The sequence below is a fragment of the Mytilus galloprovincialis genome, chromosome 9 (assembly GCF_965363235.1).
Source record: "Mytilus galloprovincialis chromosome 9, xbMytGall1.hap1.1, whole genome shotgun sequence".
Classification (NCBI taxonomy): Eukaryota; Metazoa; Mollusca; class Bivalvia; order Mytilida; family Mytilidae; genus Mytilus; species Mytilus galloprovincialis.
The window spans coordinates 85,472,133-85,490,396 of record NC_134846.1 but is presented as its reverse complement, the minus strand read 5'-3'; the positions used below and the strand labels follow the sequence as shown (position 1 = coordinate 85,490,396).

At 32.2% G+C, this 18,264-nt stretch overlaps 1 protein-coding gene and 1 long non-coding RNA gene across 2 annotated transcripts in view; both read right to left on the bottom strand.

The window, feature by feature from the left end:
* The window catches only part of LOC143046219 (uncharacterized), a 40,565-nt gene extending 30,971 nt beyond the window's left edge, over positions 1 to 9,594 (bottom strand). The window contains exon 1 of the mRNA XM_076219260.1: positions 9,468 to 9,594. Within this exon, the coding sequence (XP_076075375.1) occupies positions 9,468 to 9,573 (106 nt within the window). The 5' untranslated portion in view covers positions 9,574 to 9,594. The remainder of the gene's footprint in view (positions 1 to 9,467) is intronic.
* Positions 329 to 7,972, bottom strand: LOC143046220 (uncharacterized). Its single transcript, XR_012969099.1, has 3 exons — positions 7,832 to 7,972; positions 1,969 to 1,983; positions 329 to 450 (listed from the first exon to the last, which is right to left on the bottom strand). It is a non-coding gene; the product is annotated as an uncharacterized LOC143046220 (long non-coding RNA).
* Positions 9,595 to 18,264: the final 8,670 nt, after the last annotated feature.

The window sequence follows — 18,264 nt, the reverse complement described above, 5'->3', positions numbered from 1 at the left end:
AAAGAAATAAAAAATAACTACACAAAAAAACAACACGAACAAAAGTATCTTTGTAATGAAGAGTTGATTATTCTTTTACAAAGACATGCCTCAATCGACAAGTTATAATCAAAACAGAATATAGATTAAAGAGATTCCTTTTACTTTAACACAAATTATTTTGATATTTGCGTTACAAATTTACAGTTGCTTAAGGACAAGCCATCCAGGAAATACGAGCTCCCCACATTTTTGTGTCGTCATAGGTCTTTATCTTCATATTGAATCCAGATTTAGAGAGATTGGTAACTTCTGTAACCAGTCTGGAATTGGAGTCCTTAGAAGTGTCATACAGATATAGTCCGTACACCAAGGCTGGAACAGCAGTAAATGGTGGGTTAAAAGTAATGTATCCTGAAACTGGAAATTTTATCTCTGGATAGGCATGCTGGCCAAAGACTCCAGACTGACCTGTGTTAAAAAATAAAATATTATATAAAACACGTGAAACACAACTTAAGGAGCAGGATGGCTTACCCTTCCGGAACACCTGAGATCACCTCCAGTTTTAAGTTGGGTTCGTGTTGCTTAGTATTTAGTTTTCTATGTAGTGTCTTGTGTAAAAAACTAAATTACAGAAATCGCTTAAATTTTACAACAGTTTAGTTTAAGTACAGCTTATTTAAAAAAAAATAATAAAAAGTATAGGTCACCGATGAGTTAAAAAAATATATTTCAATTTTAATGCAAAAAAGAATTCTTCATCAAAGGGAGATAATTTGAAGCTCTTTCAATGATATAAACATTTTAAAAGTCAACTGGGGCCAACACGAATTGATTTTTTAGATTAATTTTAGTACCATATTATAAACTAATATAAAGTGTAATAAATAAACTTTGTAATTAAAACAAAACTTTAAATATTTGCTGAATTTTTAGTACCCTCGAGCCTCCTTAAGGTCGATAGGCTATGGACTTTTCATTTTGGATTTCCTATGGTTTCGGTATTTTTGATAATTTACATTTTTTTACATTGATATTTATAACACTTAGGTAGTTTACTTGCACTATCACTAAGTAGGTTTAAGTAGGTGTACTTAATAAGCTTAATTAACCAATGCCAACTTTATTTACAACCTGTACACTAAGGTGATTTACTTACACAAACAATGGTAAAGTTCATTAAGTACCACACTAAGATGGATTACAAAGACGTTCATGTACACTGAAACTAGTGTGGTTTACTAAAACTTACAATTACTTAAGTGTATTTCGTACACTGGCACTAATTGGGTTTACTTAATTTGCAACTAAGGTGGTATACATACACCGACACTATGATGGTTTATTTTCACTGACCTCTCTAAAGACTCTGTTTTCAGTGAGCATGTCACATTACTTGAAATATTTACGCCATTCAAAACGTTTCGGAGGGCAAATATACAAATTATTTGACAATAAGACGCAGAGCAGTAAAAACATCATAATCCTGGTACTTTTGATAACTTTTGACAGACCCGGACATGCATGACCTGCAATCATTCATATTACATATGAGCTGCATGTATACTGATATATCTATAAAAAATTGATTGATTTTGGACAACGTTTCGGTTGATTTTGGGTCCTCAATGCTCTTCAACTTTTTACCAGTTTTGCCTTATAATTGTTATTAATATGCTAATGACATCAGTATTATACAAATGTTGTTTTCCTTTAACTTTTCGAGAGAAAACGTTTTATTGTGTTATGGGACTACTAGTCTTCTTAGCATTAATCTCAAATAGATATAAGAAGATGTGGTATGAGTGCCAATGAAACAACTCTCCATCCAAGTCATAATTTGTAAAAGTAAACCATTATAGGACAAAGTACGGTCTTCAACACAAAGCGTTGACTCACACCGAACAGCAAGCTATACAACTTCAGTATATATATTGAAGGCATGCGTCAAAAACATTGTTTTCTGTATTGTTAAATAATACTTACATCCTCTTCTTGACGCTGTAAAAAAATAATCTAAATATTAGTAAACGAAACACCATGACATCTTTAATTGAATAGACTTTATTCATTGTGAAGGAACATCTGACGGTTTAACATATACATTTTCGATAATTTGAATTACAACTATTACCTTACTCTAAATGAATCAATAACGACTAGAAAATAATTTATGTAAAAAATACAACATTCTTAAATCGAATAATATATGATATAGCCATGACGCGAAGCAGAAATGGCGATTAAATATAAAAAAATAATCTTGACCATGGTCATCTATCTGGACTGAATGCATGCATGTTGTCCCGTTACACCACTGTCCCAGGTTAGGGGGAGGGTTGGAATCCCGCTATCATGTTTAACCATGTCACATCCTGTATGTATGAGCCTTTCCCAAGTCGGAAAACTGTAATTCAGTGATTGTCGTTTGTTGAAATGCTTACCCTTCCGGAGCACCTGATTTCACTCCCGGTTTTTAGTGGAGTTCGTGTTGTTTCTTAATTATTATTTATAACTGTACATGTTGATGTAAATGTCCTTTGGTTTTGTGAGTCTTTGTTTACTCCTTGGTTTTGATTGTTATTGTCTTAGGCCGTTAGTTTTACAATTGTCATTTCGGGAACTTTTATAGCTGACTATGCAGTATTGACTTTGCTCATTGTTGAAAGCCATACGGTGTTCTACGAGGGACAATATTCCCCAATATTCATGCAATAACCCTTTTTATTGTATAGCAATATAATATTTGAAAGTAAAAATTAGTTTAAACTAAGATTGTGTCTTTGATGACGTCATGAATTTAAAGGATTTATTGCACTAGTGCAATATTGGAATTTATCATATACTTAGACTAAATATCATGTGATTTTTACCGTATGATAATAGCATTAAATTAAAGTATTTTCCATATTTTTCGAATTGGTGTTCAGCGGGCTGAGATGAAAAGTTTATCACATGCTTCGATTGTTATCACATGCCTTTCCGTAACGTTATCACATGGCATTCCGGTGATACTCGGCAAATTCCGGAAAATACACCTCAATGCTACGTTTTCAGTGAAAAACATTACAAAGTAGTGCACAAAACAATTATTTGAATAGTGGAAAGTATATTGTGTAAAATGATTACATTAAATTAAAAAAAAAAAATATTAAATAAATGCAGTTTTTAAGTTTTTCTGAAACATAATTTAGAAAGTTACTTTAAAAAAGTTGACTTTTCCGAACAATGTTTGTTATGCCATATTGTTGAATTATTTTTAGTCGATTCGTCAATATTAAAATGTGGGTTTTTTTCTCAGTTGAGGCATATGATAGAAAGATTTCATATTTTGTATCAAATTTTGGGTCCGACGTCCGTGAACTTTTTACTCTTTCAACTTCTTTTCGGGAACCACGTAGAAGGATCAATATATTAATCTGTTATTTTTCTCTACTGTTGAAGCATATGATAAAAAGATCATAACATGTCAATTTTCATATCGCATGTATTATCAGCCCTCGGTCAACATCAGCCCTCGAGCCATGCGGCTCTTGGGCTGATATTGAACCTAGGGCTGATAATACATGCGATATGAAAAATACCATGTAATAATCTGATATTATTGTACGCTAACTTTTGGTGACTTTTTGTGGGAAATATTATATTGCTATGCAAAAATAGCGATTATACGAGTTAATTGGACATTTAATACAGGCAATTCGTGCTGTGAACATCACATGGACAGTCGAATTTTTTTGATGAGGTTATCAACATAAGTAGACATATGCAGTTGTAATGTTCATATAATACAATAACCGAATTTTGTATTTGTCATTTTTGCCGGGAATATACAAATATTATAGTGTTATTAAATACACGAAAGCTAATTTTTCTGTTACAAGCTGGGTCAAAAAGCTTAACTAAAAATCTATGTAATTATCTTAAAGCTGCATGGAAGCTAAGATTGCAAATTATCAGTTAATATATTATTCATATTATTATAAATTATCTCTGCATTATTTGATTTATTTAATTGTTCTCTGTATTCTGTCATATTTGTCATATATGTATATATGTATTATGCGAAAGCAATGTTGTTGCTAATGCAATAAAGATTCATTCATTCAACTGGCTGTTTTTGTATCGGCACTGGTATAGATTCAAGGTTTGCTGTATTGGCCTCGAGACACGTGATTAAAGTCGAAACCCAAAGATGTATACATAAGAACCGAAGCAGTTGCAAAGATATATCTATATGTATGGCACGCCTGAACCACTTTTATAGATAATCCTAGATTATCTCAGATAGACTAGAATTTTCTCAGATAAACTAGGATTTTCTCAGATAAACTAGGATTTTCTCAGATAAACTAGGATTATCTCACTATTTTACTTTAAGCTAAGATAAACCGGGATTATCTCGATTTTTTCAGATAATCCCGGTTTATCTCAGAATTTTCAGATAAACCGGGATTTTCTCAAGATAATGAATTTTCTATATTTTCTAAGATAAATTAGAATTTTCTCGAATTTGAATTAAGCTGAGATAATCCTAGTTTATCTGAGATAAACCGGGATTATCTGAGAAAATCCGGGATTATCTGAAAATTCTGAGAAAATTGATTAACTAAAAAAAAGGAGCCAATAGAAAGTCACGACACATTGGAGGAAAATGGTGATAAGGGATAAGATAATTATAGAGACAATGGTGCATCTATACATATAGAGAGGAATGAAAGATAAGGCTCTTACGGGTAAAGTTTTAGAACGTTTAATTTTCCTAATTTGATAAAAAAATAACAATTGATATATTCAGGATGTACATGTATGAAAAGTATATCGATATTAACAAAAATCCGAGGGAATGAACAATTTAGATAATTGTCTTGAGAGTTTCTTTTAAGAAATTTGAATGTTATATCCGTATTTTTTTTTTGGAGATAATGAAATATGTTAAACAAAATCTGGCATCCGAAGATTTAACAAGGCCGGACAAATAACTAAAATGTTGAAATCAGTTAAGCAAAGGTTGGCATACACCGTTTCGAAGTTTTAAAGAGTTTCGTTTTAGAAAGTTATAATTTTATAAAACAAAATATCACCCGCAGTTTTTCTTGCATAATTTTCTCTATTAATACAGTGAAATATGGTGGAGGAATAGACATTTGCGAAAACTGTTATACACCTACGATTAGGATTGCAATTACACTTACAGGTAGCATTTAAATCTTGGGTCGTTTCAAAGTGTAAATATAAACCGTCGGTTCAAAACAAAGACTAACTCCTATGATGTTTTTCTATAGTTGAACAACGGGATTTCAACGAACGGTAAAAATGGCTTCTTTGCAGCTTGAGGTGGAATCTAGAGGTGAAAATACAACTCGGACCAGTTTGAAAGACTTGTCAGACCAGTGACTTTTCGTAGTTTTTACGTTTGATTTAATTTTTGTTTGTTTTGTATAGATTTGTTTTCTTCTCAATTAAATAAAAACGACATAAATATTGATTAACAGTACCAATCAAAATGTTATTATTTATTTTAGCAATTCAATTCAATTCAATGTTTTATTAAAGTCTCATCTCTCAACAAGTACAATCAATCTTTATACATTGTAAAAAAACACTAGATAAAATGAGAGCCATTCTATACAGAATTATAAGAGACTATTAAAATGCATAGATATAATACACAATATGAAATACAATACTATTTACAATATATAAAATTTCTACGTCTTTTTAAAATCAAATGACAGGTTTTGGCACACACACGTATCATATTTACATCTGAGAATAAAAACACTAACTTTTGATTATCATCCAAAGTATTAAAATTATCATTAAAAGTTTCAGCAACATAATATAAATGGTTTCTAAAATCGTCATAAAGAGGACATCTTAATAAAACATGCGCTTCATCTTCAATAAAAACGTCACATATATGGCACACTCTATTTTCTAAAACAATATTTTCATATCTCCCTGTTTCAATTCTTAGGGGAGCAACACCACATCTAAATTTGGCGAAAGCACTTCTGTGATTGAAGGGTAAAGCTATTTTGCAGTATTCCTCCGGTTCAAAATTTTCCTTAAACAGTCTGTAAGTTCGTAGCTTATTGCCACCTCTGCCCGATATAGATTTATCAGAATGTAAAATAGCATGCCAATCATCGACATGTTTTTCGTGTAATTTTGACATACATTTTTTTATAACATAGTTAGTGTCCATATTTTCGGGACACGATAAATTACTTAAATTTAGTTCACAGAAGTTTTTCTTTACTAAAAAATTCCAGTTTTTAACACACTTATGCTTAATACTCATACTATCAGCCCACTTGTGAATTTTTGCATTTAACCGATTTGAGCTCATGTTATTTAATCTACACCACAGACGTATAATACTTTTCCACTGCTTATCAAAAATAGGTGTTATACCTAAGTCTCCAGTAACTGCAGCATTTGGTGCATATTTTCCTACTCCGAGAAAAAATCTACAAGCCCTATTATGTATGGAGTTTATACAAGAATATGTTTTTACACCCCATATACCTGCTCCATATTCTATTATAGGACAAACCAAACTTTCATATAAATTTACAAATACATCGAAACAAACACCACCTAACAGTTTACACTTGGCTATTACCAACCCTAAAGCTCTATTTGCTGAAGATTCAACTGCTTTTGCAGTAACATTATAGTCTAAATGTTCGTTTAAAACGAGACCAAGATAAGTATAATTACTAGAAAACTTAATAGTATGGCCATTACAATTAAAAATTACATCAGATCTAGGTAAAGATGGCGGTCTAAAATGTACAACGTTACTCTTGTTTGCATTAATTGTCATACAATTGTCCTCACACCATGTAGATAAAGCATTTAACAAAAGTTGTAGCTCTTGTTCATCGTTTGCTATAATTACAACGTCATCAGCATATAATAAAATACATGTAGTTTTTCATCACCTATTTCTATTCCGCAGTCAAAGGACTTAAGAAATGTAACTAAATCATGATACGTTTTTCTCTTGATTGATTTCACGTCTGATTTTTTTGACACAATAATGACTACACTATCGCCCAAAACGATTCACATCACACGAGATAGCCCCGATCATCAGAGGGTGGTGATATCAAGCTTTGTTCAACGTCACATAGAATTGTCTCAACCAATACAATGTTTATTTCGCTATCACCATTTACAAACAGTGTTTTGTTGGTTCATTCAATCATGTTGCTTATATGTGTTGTAATTTGTAGATTTAAAGATCTGGCAATATATTACATTGTATTGTGTAATGCAATCGGTATACAGCAAAACAAATGTGACCTCATAATTAAATTTTGATCAGTGAAGTATGGAGAACAAACGAACCACACGGTTATTAAAAAAACAAAATCAACCGGTCGGGGAAAAAGATAAATCTGGAAAAAGAAATAGAGTAACAATTTCTCTAATTATGTATCCATTTTAACCGATTTTTATTATAACGACCAGTTGATAAATTTTGTAAAATCGTTGAACGTACAAACAATGTTAGTATCGCTTTAATGTTCCAGTAAATGGACAAAAAACCCATTAATTTCGTTGTTGCAGAATATAAAGGAATTTTGGGATATCATTGTTGGTAATACAAGATGAATATAACATCTCTTTGTTGATTGAATTTCCGTTGTTTGGGACAGTTTCAATCATTCAGAATGATTTGGTGTGCTTTTTAAAAAAAATATTACTGATAAATCTTTATATTATGATAGGCGGATTATTTTGGAAATAGTAAAACGGAATTTCTAGTATGTAGTAAAGATATGTTACTAGTATTATGTCAAATATTCTGCTGTTATTGCATTACATGTCTTACCTTTAATTTGAGCTATTTCTACCTTCAGTGCTTTATTGTCATTTTCCAATGCATCCATTCTCCTTTGAACTACTTTGTACTCTGGAAACAAATCTAAAACAGTTTCTGTTCCCTGGCATATTACTAGTGCAAGAAAACATAATAATAGACATTGGGACTGCATTGTTTTAACTTCCACTCGAAACGATTGATACGAATGGGCACACTTATTCTTTTTATAGGCTTGAAGATTATAACAAACTACAGATGCTTCCTGTTAATGTAAATGAATATTCATATCTACTGAATATTCATATCTACTGAATATTCATATCTACTTACATGTATCAATATCAAGTATAAATCACATCCTTTAAGAATGCCGTTGGGGTTGCAAAATTTCCTTACACTACGCTATTGTGATACATATTTCCAATATTGGTTAGCAACAATTTGAAAAAAGCAAGGATACACAAAGTGGAAAAATAAAAAAATCATAGTGGACGACAAAAGCCATAGATTTTCATAAGAATGGCATGGAATCTGATAATAAAATATTGAAGTGATTCGGTTACAATAGATATATCCAAGTAGAATGTTAAATAAGACTATTTTTTCCCCCTCAAATTAACATTAGTTTGAAGAGATTTTTTTTACATTTACAGGGCATTTTTACGTGTTTCTGAAACCAATTTGTTTGTTTTCTATTGTATGCCTCTGTTTTATGTAAACATTTTTATTTTTCTCATGACCATATGACAATCAAATCTTTGATTGCTATTCAATAAGTAAGTTAGAAGTTTTGACAGTATTCAATTAAGAAAAATGTCCGTAAAAACCCAAAACTTTAAAGGTAGCCAAGGTCAACTTTGTCAGGGGTAGTTGAACATTTAGTTTCTTTATAATTTCAAAATAAAAATTTATAGACGGCCAATTTTCAAAAGGATTATTATAAATCATAATCACTGAATTCTGAACTGATGAAACATTCGGAACCTCAAAGTCCCATAGTACACAGCTTTTGATTTTGCCATTTCATTTGGGACTTTCCTTTTTGAATTTTTCTCGGTTTTTAGTATTTTTGTTATTTTATGTTTCTTTTGTCCTTCCTTATAACCTTTGTGATAGAGCTTTTGAGTTGAGAGCACTCTCATTTGAATAACGCCTTAATGTTAAAAAGCAATTGAAAAGGCTAAACAAGAAATATAGATAAGATGTCCTAAAAATATAATTGTAAATTAAACAACTCTCCACAAAAGACAACATGACAACGAAATTAACAACTATAGGTCATCATACAGCCTTCAACAATGAGAAAAAGTCATACATTCTATTATCATTTCAGAATAACATTGTCCGATAATTCGATTGAATCACGCTTTAAAACTTGCTGATGATTTTCCTTGATCAGCTTGAGAAATAAAATCATTTTTTTTTATTTTTTAAATATTCATGACAGTGTTTAAAAGTTTACAGTTATATAATGACGCAAAATATCTAGTTTAAATTATGCATATTACAATTAACCTTTAAAATATAAAGCATATATCAACGAGTATGTCAACAACTAACAACTTAAACATTAAAGCATTATAATTTCTTACGACTTCCAAAAGACATCTTAAAAGAATCTATTAATAAATAGTATTTTACTCACCCTGTTTTATCAGTTCGTTGATGTATTGTTTTAGCTCCCTGTTCAGTTGCGATGCATCAACACTACCAATCATCGTTGCATTTAAATGGTCAGGTAGGACATCCATATCTGCTATTTGGATAACCAACAAAGTAGCTAGTACAATTTTGGTGTACATTTTGTACATTTTGACGTAGTCCAGTAGTCAGCACTGTTTTAATTGACCTGAATTATCATTGATATGGTCATGATCTTAAATTAAATTTGAATTTTTCTAACATCTGTTTTTGGCTAAACCTTTCGGAATCATGGGTCTTTGATAGGCCTTTATATTTTTTTTTAGTCGAGCGTTGCTGATCAGGCCATTGTAAACGGAAAGTTCGTCTGGTATACAAGTCTTGAATCCTGGGGTATATGATGAGTTTCTTAACAATATATTTTTTTAACATGGCAATATATATTATATATTAATCAGGTCTCAGACAGGGAATATACTGTGAAATTTCCGGGTTCGAGTTTATATTTACTGACCGGAGGGCATATATTACGGTTCACAACTGTCTTAATGTTTTTTTTTTCAGTGCAGGTATTTGTTTTGATAACATTCGAGCAGAAATGGCGATTAAATATTAAAAATAATCATGACTATGGTCAACTACCTGGACTGAATGCATGCATGTTGTCCCGTTACACCACTGTCCCAGGTTAGGGAAGGGTTTGGATCCCGCTATCATGTTTAACCATGTCACGTACTGTATGTATGAGCCTGTCCCAAGTCGGAAGCCTGTAATTGAGTGGTTGTCGTTTGTTGAAATTATGCTCTGGTTTATTTGTTCGTTGATATATTGTCTTAGCTCCCTGTTCAGTTGTGTTGCATCAACACTACCAATCATCGTTGCATTTAAATGGTCACGTAGGGCAACCATATGTGCAATTTGGATAACCAACAAAGTAGCTAGTAAAATTTTGGTGTACATTTTATACATTTTGACGTTATGTACCTAAATTGAAATTACAAAATTTCGCAAGATACTTATATATTTTTTTTATATGTATTAGCTGGTTTTCGGATTTCCAATCTGAAGTTCCCTTTTTCCTTTTTTTTTTTGTTTTTCTTTACAATAACAATTTATTACAGTAGACAGCACATTTTTATTGACCTGAATTATCATTGATATGGTCATGATCTTAAATTAAATTTGAATTTTTCTAACATCTGTTTTTGGCTAAACCTTTCGGAATCTTTAATAGGCCTTTATAACTTTTTTTAGTCGAGCGTTGCTGATCAGGCCATTGTAAACGGAAAGTACGTCTGGTATACAAATCTTGAATCCTGGGGTATATGATGAGTTTCTTAACAATATATTTTTTTAACATTGCAATATATATTATATATTAATGAGGTCTCAGACATGGAATATACTGTGACAGAAATGGCGATTAAATATTAAAAATAATCATGACTATGGTCATCTACCTGGACTGAATGCATGCATGTTGTCCCGTTACACCACTGTCTCAGGTTAGGGGAGGGTTTGGATCCCGCTATCATAGATGTTTAACCATGTCACATTCTGTATGTATGAGCCTGTCCCAAGTCGGAAGCCTGTAATTGAGTGGTTGTCGTTTGTTGAAATTAGGCTGTTGTTTTATCTGTTCGTTGATGTATTGTCTTAGCTCCCTGTTCAGTTGTGCTGCATCAACACTACCAATCATCGTTGCATTTAAATGGTCAGGTAGGGCAACCATATGTGCAATTTGGATAACCAACAAAGTAGCTAGTAAAATTTTGGTGTTCATGTTATGCATTTTGACGTTATGTACCTAATTTGAAATTACAAATTTCGCAAGATACTTATATATATTTTTTTTTATATGTATTTGCTGGTTTTCGGATTTCCTATCTGAAGTTTCCTTTTTCCTTTTTCCGTTTTTTGTTTTTCTTTACAATAACAATTTAGTCCAGTGGTCAGCACATTTTTATTGACCTGAATTATCATTGATATACATGTAGTCATGATCTTAAATTAAATTTGAATTTTTCTAACATCTGTTTTTGGCTAAACCTTTCGGAATCTTTGATAGGCCTTTATAACTTTTTTTAGTCGAGCGTTGCTGATCATGCCATTGTAAACGGAAAGTACGTCTGGTATACAAATCTTGAATCCTGGGGTATATGATGAGTTTCTTAACAATATATTTTTTTAACATTGCAATATATATTATATATTAATGAGGTCTATGACAGGGAATATACTGTGACAGAAATGGCGATTAAATATTAAAATTAATCATGACTATGGTCATCTACCTGGACTGAATGCATGCATGTTGTCCCGTTACACCACTGTCTCAGGTTAGGGGAGGGTTTGGATCCCGCTATCATGTTTAACCATGTCACATCCTGTATCTATGAGCCTGTCCCAAGTCGGAAGCCTGTAATTGAGTGGTTGTCGTTTGTTGAAATTATGCGGTTGTTTTATCTGTTCGTTGATGTATTGTCTTAGCTCCCTGTTCAGTTGTGCTGAATCAACACTACCAATCATCGTTGCATTTAAATGGTCAGGTAGGGCAACCATATGTGCAATTTGGATAACCAACAAAGTAGCTAGTAAAATTTTGGTGTTCATGTTATGCATTTTGACGTTATGTACCTAATTTGAAATTACAAATTTCGCAAGATACTTATATATATTTTTTATATGTATTAGCTGGTTTTCGGATTTCCTATCTGAAGTTTCCTTTTTCCTTTTTCCGTATTTTGTTTTTCTTTACAATAAAAATTTAGTCCAGTGGTCAGCACATTTTTATTGACCTGAATTATCATTGATATACATGTAGTCATGATCTTAAATTAAATTTGATTTTTTCTAACCTCTGTTTTTGGCTAAACCTTTCGGAATTATGGGTCTTTGATAGGCCTTGATAACTTTTTTTATTCGACCATATCAATGATAATTCAGGTCAATAAAAGAGTTATATATATTATGAAATTCCAAAGGAACATAGAACAGACCTATGATTATCCAGGATTTCATTTGTCGTGAGGATATATGTTGAGTTTCCAAGTGAATTGTCAATACCTAATTCGTTTATCAAGCAGTCAACGCAATGAGTTTTACACACAAAAACGATGTTGTTTGGGGCTTTATCTGCGGGGACAACAACATATTTGTCATTTAGGTATGATAAGTGTTTTGCAACATTTTGGTTTTTAAAGATTGACTTAGCATGGGCATTGATTGACTCATTTAGTTTTTTAATTCTGATTTGTATCAACGACCTCACTGCCTTAGTCCATTCGGAAAGAGTGTCTACGTCTTCCTTCTAGCGCTTTGCCCATCGCCTGGCTTAAGCGATGTAAACATAAATATAGATATAAATAGATAAAGCAAACTCGTGCTGTTGGATTATTCTAGGTTTATTTAATTTCATTTCATAGATGAAAAATGGTCTATCCTAAATCTTTATGATTATCATTAATATATATGTTATCTTATTTATGGCTTATAAAGTATCATATGCTACGTCATACATTAAATTGGGGAGTTACCATGCAGCAGAAGTAAGAAGAAGATATGTTTCAGAAAAGGAAACATTTGCCGTTTAAACTGCCGGTTCCAAGTCCGAATAAAGGAGTAGGGAAGTCATATTTCTTCTAATTGGCGCAATCGTATGTTTTATTTTTGGCGCAAATAATACCAAGTAATTTTATTAAGCAAACGTAGCATTGGAGAAAAAAGTTGTGGCGCAAAAGGACGTATTATTGGCGCAAACGGATCTCTCCCAAACAGGCTAGGTAGGTTAACGGCATACTACTCATTCATTCTTTCGAATTTTAACTATTGTCAAGTAATTTGGCACTACTGTAGCGAAAAAATTCTTTTAAAATGGAAAAAATTCAAGAAAGAGATCGAAGATTCATTTATGAAGATTATGATAGTCCTTACGAAAAACTGCTAGAAAAATCTAAATTACCATCTTTAAAAATAAGAAGAACAAAAACAATTGCAATAGAAACATTTAAGATCATTCGCAAAAAAGTCCGAGCTACCTTCATGATTTGATTGATATAAAAATTAACAAGTATGATTTAAGATCACAGGAAACAGCAGTACTCCCAAGAGTTCGAACTACTAAGTGTGGCTTAAAATCGTTTCGCTATAATGCTGCACAAATGTGGAATGAGCTACCGAATCATTGTCGAATGGAAACATCTTTTAACCAATTAAAAAAAATGATACAAACATGGGATCCAAGTAACAGCTCATGCCAGTGCAGTGCATGCATATAGTTTGTATGCCTGTTTTATTTTTCTTTTATTTTTTTTGTGTGACTTTATGATTTCTGCAATCTTATTATCAACTTGTGCTATGTTTTAAGTGTACTAAATGCTTTTAACTTATATGTGTCATTTATGGTATCTTACTATGCATTATATGTTTAAAATTGTGTTGTTTTTATGACTTTTGTATGTGTGTATTGTATTTTGTTGTTAAGTCGATTTGAAAAGCTCACTAGAGCTTGTGTTTTATGTAGTTTATTGAATATCGACTCTAAATAAAACTTTATATCCTGAATCTTGAATCTTGAATCAATTTTCTCAGAATTTTCAGATAATCCCGGTTTATCTCAGATAAACTAGGGTTATCTCAGCTTAATTCAAATGTGAGAAAATTCTTGTTTATCTTAGAAAATATAGAAAATACATCATCTGAAGAAAATCCCGTTTTTTTCTGTATATTCTCAAATGAACCGGGATTATCTGAAAAAAATCGAGATAATCCCGGTTTATCTGAGCTTAATGTAAAATAGTGAGGTAATCCTAGTTTATCTAAGAAAATCCTAGTTTATCTGAGATCTAGGATCTAGGATTATCTATAAAAATGGTTCAGGCGTGCCATAAATATGTTAATCATTTTTATCAACTACGCAGTTACAAATTGTTGTTCCTTGAACACATCATGTTTAGGCATCATGGACATATCGTATTCTCTGTGTCTAGCGAACCAAATTATTCGGCCTATTGTGCATATGTATGTTCATGGGAGAAATCAGACACACATTTCTTGATTCTTATGGATTAACTATTGTGTATTTTAACATTCTTATATACCATTCATATTAATGAAATGGTTCCCTAGATGCTAGATAGAGAATAAGAAATAAATACATGTATCCGCAAAAACGGTTTGTGTTTGGATATGTTGACGAAGCAGTAAACAAAGGGACGGTGCTATCATTTTAATACTACATTGTAACTCTTAAGAATGAACTGATTTTTATAGTTCGTTCTTATGTTGAACTGTTACACCACTATACCAGGTGAGGGGGAGGGTTGGACTCCCGCTAACATGTTAAACCCGCCACATTCTGTTTGTATGTGCATGTCCCGAGTCAGGAGCCTGTAATTCAGTATTTGACGTTTGTTTATGCGTTACATATTTGTTTTTCGTTAATATTTTGTTCATAAATAAGGCTGTTAGTTTTCTCGTTTGAATTGTTTCACATTGTCATTTCGGGGTCTTTTATAGCTGACTATGCGGTATGGGCTTTTCTCATTGTTGAAGGCCGTACGGTGACCTATAGTTGTTAATTTCTGTGTCATTGTCGGCTCTTGTGAAAAGTTGTCTCATTGGCAATCATACCACATCTTCTCTTTTTATATATAAATAATTCTACACTCAGGTTCGTGCACTCCATAGAAAGTCTATGAGTATAATACTATACCATAGTCTAATCACAACGTTAGATCTTTTCTGATCATGTGAAGGTGCCTGCTATGAATTAACTTCCTTGTCTAAACTAATAAAAAAAAAACGTAAAATATTGTTTCATCTCGACCTCTACTACGCGTTCCTAAAGCTTATCTCTTGTTTATTGTGTTATCTGTATTCATACTTCTATGCGATGTTAATCGTTTGTCCTCTTCCACAGTGATTTGGAGTCACGTATCAGTAAATTAAATAGACCTATATTGTAGAAAATAATGTCCTTTATATGTAACTCATAACAGTCAGCAAAACTAGGATATAGTAAATCCTTCTGAAAAGTTGGTTTTATTAAGTTGTCCAACATAGATTTAAAAAAAAACAGGATGTCATTAGATTCTTAATGGTAATATTTATGGTAAATCGATGTTATCTGTTTGAGATAAGAAGGCAATACTTTATGTTATGAACCCTCTGAAATGGTCAAGATAAACTGATTAGGAGTATAGATCCCTACCGTCACTAGTATTTCTTTATTAACCTGTAATAGTTGTTATTAACACGCTAATATAAATGATCCCCTAGTGTTTTATTACCAGGGTTTTATGATGAAAAGCGGGTACAAGGACGACAGTTATATATGTTGTTGACCTCCAAATGTAATTACGATTACTCCAACAAACTCAATTTTTAATATGGCCTAAAATTTTGTTTTAATATTAATGGTCTGAAGCTACAATATTGGAATAAAACGAGATGCCTTTATTGGATGTACATTTAATAGAAGTTTTTTTTTGCTTCTCCAACTTTATATTTTACTTTCTCTAATTCTTCGTCAATTTATCCCTTTCTGCACCCATTATAAAAAAAATTTAATCAACGTGTGGTTCGTTTGATATCAGTACTTCATTGGTTAAAATCCGATTATGACGTCAAATTTTCTTGCTTTCCTCTGAATTTCCTATTGTGACGGCATGAAAAAAGGCGACCATGCCCGATGACGTCACATAGAAAAAACACATCTTTTTGCAGATCATTCGTAAAGAAGGAATATGTTTGCCTGCATACTGTTAGAAAATCATTAGAGAAACAGATTCCACCACCAAATCTCGTGTAATACGATATTAATTCAATCTCGACAGTTAAATTTTAAATATTTAAAACGCTCGGGCAAGCCTCGCGTTTTAAATTTGAAAATTTAACTGTCTCGAGTGGATAAATATCGTATTACACTCGATGCAGTGGTAGAATCTATATATATCTGATGAAAATTAACAATTAAAATGCAGGTGCGTATCATATCCACTTAATATAGTAATTTTTCAATGAATCAAAGAAAATGATGATCATTTTAGACACATGGCACAATTTTACAGGTCAAGGATAGCAATTATAATAACATTGAGAAAAAAAACCCTGTTCACATTTAAAGGTATCATGTATTACTGAAGTAAAGTATACGTGGCCGAGTGGTTTATGTAGTGCATCTACATGTTTTAGTTCGGTTTATCGAGGGTCAGTGGTTCTCTCTTTGTACTTCGGTTTCCTCCAACAACACAAAATGGCCGCAATGATAGCAAAAGGAGTTGAAAATAGTGTTGAGCACCAACAATAAAATAACCTAAACTTTTCAGGTACCGAACATTATATTATTTTAAAATTGGTCTTGCTATAATACTATCGACAATACATGAATGATATAATTAACTTTTTTCATATAATTAAAAGATGGTGAAAGATACCAGAGGGACAGTCAAACTCATAAATAGAAAATAAACTGACAACGAATGGCTAAAAATGAAAAAGACAAACAGACAAACAGTAGTACACATGACAAAACATATAAAACTAAAGAATAAGCAACAAGAACACCACCAAAAACTGGGGGTGATATCAGGTGCTCCGAAAGGATAAGCAGATCCTGCTTCACATGTTGCACCCGTCGTGTTGCTCATGTTATAACAAATCCGGTAAGTAGTCTAATACGATAGGTCACATTCATGAAAGGAAGGGGATTGTAGTTACGACGTAAGGAACATATCCGATATCATTTGTGAAACGGTTATTCCATAACGGGCAGCTAACTCGTGATGGCGTCCGTAAAATTTACGAAGGGATGATTTCAACTTCACCATTTGGAACTCTTGGTTAAAAAGCTTCCTTGTGAGCAGCAATCCTCTATCAAGAAAATCATGATAGGAAATACAAGCACGGGAATATTGTATCAATTGGGAGATATACATGTATACCCCGTATGCAGGTGCTGCTGGAATGTTGCTACTTAGAAATGGAAAGTTCACAATTGGAAAGCTGAAATTATCTCTTTTGTCGTAGAGTTTTGTTTTCAACCGACATAAATATTTGAAACCGAAAACCTTAGAAATAATGTCAAGACAGTTTGATTATTTAGTTAATGTCTTGTCCTTTTTTCATGAATATATTTTGAACCAGAATCTAATGTTATTTCTTAAATGTTCACATATGGGTTCTTTTTAGTCAGTCTTTGGTTAGTGTATTGTGTTTTGTTGATGATTGCGATCATTGTTTTGTTCATTATATGTTTTTTTTTTTATCTTCGACTTGACTTATGATATCTTATTGTCACTATTAGTGTCTTCTATCCTCTTCAAAAATGAAACAGGATTTAAAAAAAACCTGTAAAAAATGAACAGAATGAAAAGTATTTAAGAAACAGTGCCTAGTAGCAGATACAATGATCAAACAATGTTCAACATCTGCAAAGATGTACATTTGCCATCCATAGCTCACTAAAGGCTACAACCATAGTTTTCACACCGAACCACCTGAGATCATTCAGGTCTTATGTAGTCGATATTCCGATAAAAGGGATTCTCCTCACAGATGCCTTGAACACGTTAATTTAAGTAGTTGTGTAGATTTATCAATAGAAAGCGACCCCCGATATGAATTACCTATTGGAGATAAAACAAACAAGTATTTCAATAATGTGGTTAAACTTTAATGAGCAAGTTATCGAAACCAACAAGGTGTTAAAATCCCAATAATGTCTGATTAACATTAAAGTTTCAACAAATTTACGTACAGAGCACTTTTACCAAATGCATAATTTAAAAATAATTGACTAG